The 4,278-nt window shown below is 40.3% G+C and overlaps 1 gene segment (V, D, J or C); it reads right to left on the bottom strand.

Moving 5' to 3' along the window:
- Nucleotides 1-222: 222 nt before the first annotated feature.
- LOC131906337 (immunoglobulin kappa variable 1-39-like) lies at nucleotides 223-722 on the bottom strand. The segment is given in 2 exon segments: nucleotides 223-545; nucleotides 668-722. Coding segments are annotated over 2 exon segments (378 nt in total).
- Between the last annotated feature and the right edge of the window lie 3,556 nt (nucleotides 723-4,278).

The following is a 4,278-nucleotide window of genomic DNA, read 5'->3' as shown; positions in this document are numbered from 1 at the left end:
TTAACTGCTGGAGATGAAGAGGAAGAAAGACAGGGATGGTACAGAGAGGGCCATTTAGCCTCTCTTTAGTTCAACAAACTACAAAACTTTAGTTGTACAAAAACAAACGACTCTCCAATGGCTTTGTAAAATCCTGTGACATCTGAGAAAGAGTTTCAGTGAGTGACGCACGAGGAGGAGCAGATGGGGCAGTTCAGCCTCTCACTTCTGCTTCCATGAGGTTTATGTTATGACTTGTATCACTGTGGGAGGGGTACTATAATGTTGCAGACAATAATAAGTTGCAAAGTCTTCAGACTCCACGCTGCTGATGGTGAGAGAAAAATCTGTCCCAGACCCACTGCCACTGAACCTAGATGGGACCCCATCTGCCAAGCTATCTGCACCATAAATCAGGCGCTTAGGAGCTTTCCCTGGTTTCTGTTGGTACCAGTTTAAACTATAGCCAACGTTCTGACTGGCCTGGCAAGTGATAGTGACTCTGTCTCCTAGAGATGCAGACAGGGAGGATGGAGACTGGGTCATCTGGATGTCACATCTGGCACCTAGGAGTGGAGACATAATAAATTCCCACATAGTTAAGCATAATAAGAAAGGACCTCCCCCAAATTTCAGTCAACAATAATCACAGTGTAACAGTGAAATTCCCATTTTAGTCTATTTTTACCTGGTAACCAAAATAACAGGATCCCAAGGAGCCGAGCAAGGGCCCTCATGTCCATGCTGAGTCCTGACTGCAATGACAACTGTACAGGGTGTGTCTGGTATATGAAGAAGTCCTCAAGGCTGTGCAGTGAGTGCATGCAAATCACTGGGAACCAGTTAGGATGGCCACAGCTGCAAGACTTGCATATCTCAGTAACTGACCACAAGTCCTGTGTCCCCAGATGCCCAAGGTCAGACCACACATATGCCTCCAGAGAATGTTTTACTTCTTAAAAATTATAAATAATACTTTAGAGGTTATTTGAAAATTTCTACTATACATAAGATCAATTTTGAATTATATATTTCAAAGATATATTGTGGGTAGTATAGAATAATATCCTGCTGTCAGGAAATATACAACAGAGAAGGAACTATTAAATCTTTAACTCACTGAAATAATTCCTATTAGTTAAAAACTAGTATGTACCTATCTTCAGAAGGTTGTGTTCATTTGCTGTAGTCATTACATAAATTAAAAGATAATTTTTTATCTGGATCATTTTTATAGGAATTAAAAAAAGACTTAAGAGCCTTAACTATGTTTACTAAAGTACAAAATAAGGAATACACATGGGTACACATAAAACCTTGATCATAACTACATGTGTCACTTGGATTTCTGACTCCATCTGAAGATCGAGGTACTTTCGTACCCACAGACTGCATGAGCAGTACCTTTTTCTTAGTTTGGGGTCCTCCATATTTGGCCTATTTTCTGCCTTTTCTTACTGTCCCACAGTTCCTCAGCATAAAGGATTTACCAGTAATGACAGACATGAACACTGTAACAGAAAACACTGCTACTCAATACATGGTTCTTCTGTGTATTACAAATGATATTTACACCTTCTACTCTTTAACAGAAACTGGAGACATCATCCTGATTCAGGCATCAGTCTCACTGTCTACATGTGTGTCTCAGTCCACAAGCAACCTAAGATGCAGAAATCTTTGTGCATTTTCATACACCAACATTTGTGCATTATGCATTTCACATTCATGTGTTTGGTTTGGCCATCCATTAATTATCAGCAGGAGAAGTAGAGTCAGTTCAGTATTTAGTACTCCTGTCCTGACGCTTAGAATTTTGGGATTTCTTAGAAACATTACTGTGAAAGGCCAGACAGTGTGGCAGCCTATGCCTAACCTTGCTGACTTTCCAGGGATCTGGACTTGAGTGATGGGTGTGAACAGATGCCTAGTTATAAAGCAGGTTCTTCAAAATACATGGCACCTTCCCATTCAGAACTATCACACAGCCTCTTTTGGCTGGATTATCTTCATTTCCCTCTTTTTCTGCTGACATCTACTAGCTGCATCTCTGTCTCTGTTTGGTCATTTACACTTGGAAGATAATTCTGCATTCTCTCATAATAGCCCCAGTATCTAGGGGAAGCTTTATTCAGGACAATTTCAGTAGATAATAAAAGGAGGTTGACAATCCCCCTCAACCCACAAATCATTATTTTGCAGAGCATTTAGAAACTGAATTCCTACCACACCTCCATTAATAATGTATGCAAATATGAAGGGAAGTCCAGAAACATTCAACTTCCCTTTACCAATGGCCCCTAGAGCAGATTAAGTAATATATAATTTTGTTTCTGGGTTATACCTTCCTGAGAAAATGTGCGTTCATGGTACAGAAGTGAGCATAGTGACCTTATAAGAAACTCCAACAACTTCTTAAGAAACTCTAACATATCTACTGTATAATAATCAGTAGTCTTGAGATTTGTGTATCTTCCTACACTTTTGCTTAATGAATAGTGCAGAAATCTTAGGCTCAATTTCTTAGTACTAGCTTAATATTTAGTCAACCAGTCACAAAATCACTCAGCACCATGAACTTGACACAGCAAGGAAGAACCATGGTTGATCAGAAGAAGAAGCTGTTGAGGCAAAGACTCCCTGATCCATCACCTGGGTAAGAGAATTTTCCCCCAAGTGGGAGCACCATGGGAGTGGCTCTGTACACTGGTGACAGTAATTTTTGGTAACTCTCCTGGCTCCTAAAGAATAGAGTGAAATCTGTCCTATACTCACTGCCTCTGAAATAGTCAAACAGACCAGATGGCATGGAGTAGGCCCAGGTTGTATTAGCCTTACCAATGGATCCCTCATTCTGCTGTCATCAATCCATTAAGTACTTCTGGTTGGACATCTGTGCTGGATTTTACCAGAATTGATGGTTACTAGTGATTGTCAACTTGACAGGACCTGCAGTAAGCAATTATACAAAGATCTGTACACCTGTGAGATATTTAGGATAACATGGATATGTAGCCATGATTGTAAGGGATTATCTTTATTAGGGTTGCTGAAGTGGAACAACTCACCCATCATCTTAGAGGCACCTTCTTGTGGTGATCCATACATCATGAGGCTTGTGAAAAAATCTTTCGCCTGATATCCTGCTTGCTCTTGAATCTAGCTGTGGAGTTCTTTATCTACTTTGATCTCATCTTAATTCTGAGTATATATACCCAATTGCTGTCTCCACCCTGGCCACTGCTGTAGCAGTATGTTACTGGCATCAGAATCCTGAATCTTTGGATCTCCAAAGTGAGTTAAAGTCTACTTCTTCTCTAGGAAACATTAAAGCCTTCAGTATCAGAAGGGGACTACTAAGGCATCCAGCTTCAAGGACAGAGCAGCTACTGTGCTCTCTGCTTCTCCACTGTGAAGACAGACATTCCTGTTTCACCCAATATAATAAAACTATTAATTTGTTAATATTTTCCTTCCTCTTTCACTGCTACTACTGCTGCCACTACTACCTTCTCCTCCTCCAATTCCTCTTTTTCCTCCTCCTCAGGCCCCTCCTCCCCTTCCTTTCTTCTTCTTCTTCTTCTTCTTCTTCTTCTTCTTCTTCTTCTTCTTCTTCTTCTTCTTCTTCTTCTTCTTCTACTTGTTCTACTTCTTCTCTTCTTCTTCTTCTTCTACTTGTTCTACTTCTTCTTCTCTTCTTCTTCTTCTTCTTCTTCTTCTTCTTCTTCTTCTTCTTCTTCTTCTTCTTCTTGTTCTACTTCTTCTTCTTCTTCTTCTTCTTCTTCTTCTTCTTCTTCTTCTTCTTCTTCTTCTTCTTCTTCTTCTTGCTCTTCCATCTCCTTCTTCATGTCTGTGATGAGTGTGAATTGTGTCTGCTTGTTTGATAGTACACACATGGGCAAAATTTAGAGACTTTTTTTTCTCACACTATGACCTGGATACCAAACTCAGGTTATCAGGTGTTATTTTCACTAAGCACTTATCTACTAAAGTATCTCAACAGCCCTAAATCTCCTTTCCACATATATCCTCACTGGCTATTATAATACACTGGAGAATCCTGACTAACACAATCCATTACAATAGGCACCCATGCTGTTTGTTCATCTATATGGCTATTAACTTGACAGCTAATGAAAATATTCATAGGAGTAAAGAAAGAGGCTAGACAAAGTGTCCCACCATAGGTACTAGGCTCCAAAAAGCTGGCTCCTGCACCAGGGACAGGTCCTGATCCCACTGCCTGAGGGCCCTCTGAACAGTTCAGGCTAAACAACTGTCTCACCTATTCAGAGGGCC

Source organism: Peromyscus eremicus, chromosome 3 (genome assembly GCF_949786415.1).
Source record: "Peromyscus eremicus chromosome 3, PerEre_H2_v1, whole genome shotgun sequence".
In the NCBI taxonomy this organism is placed as follows: domain Eukaryota; kingdom Metazoa; phylum Chordata; class Mammalia; order Rodentia; family Cricetidae; genus Peromyscus; species Peromyscus eremicus.
Note: the sequence above shows the minus strand (reverse complement) of the source record. Positions and strands in the feature narration are given on the sequence as shown.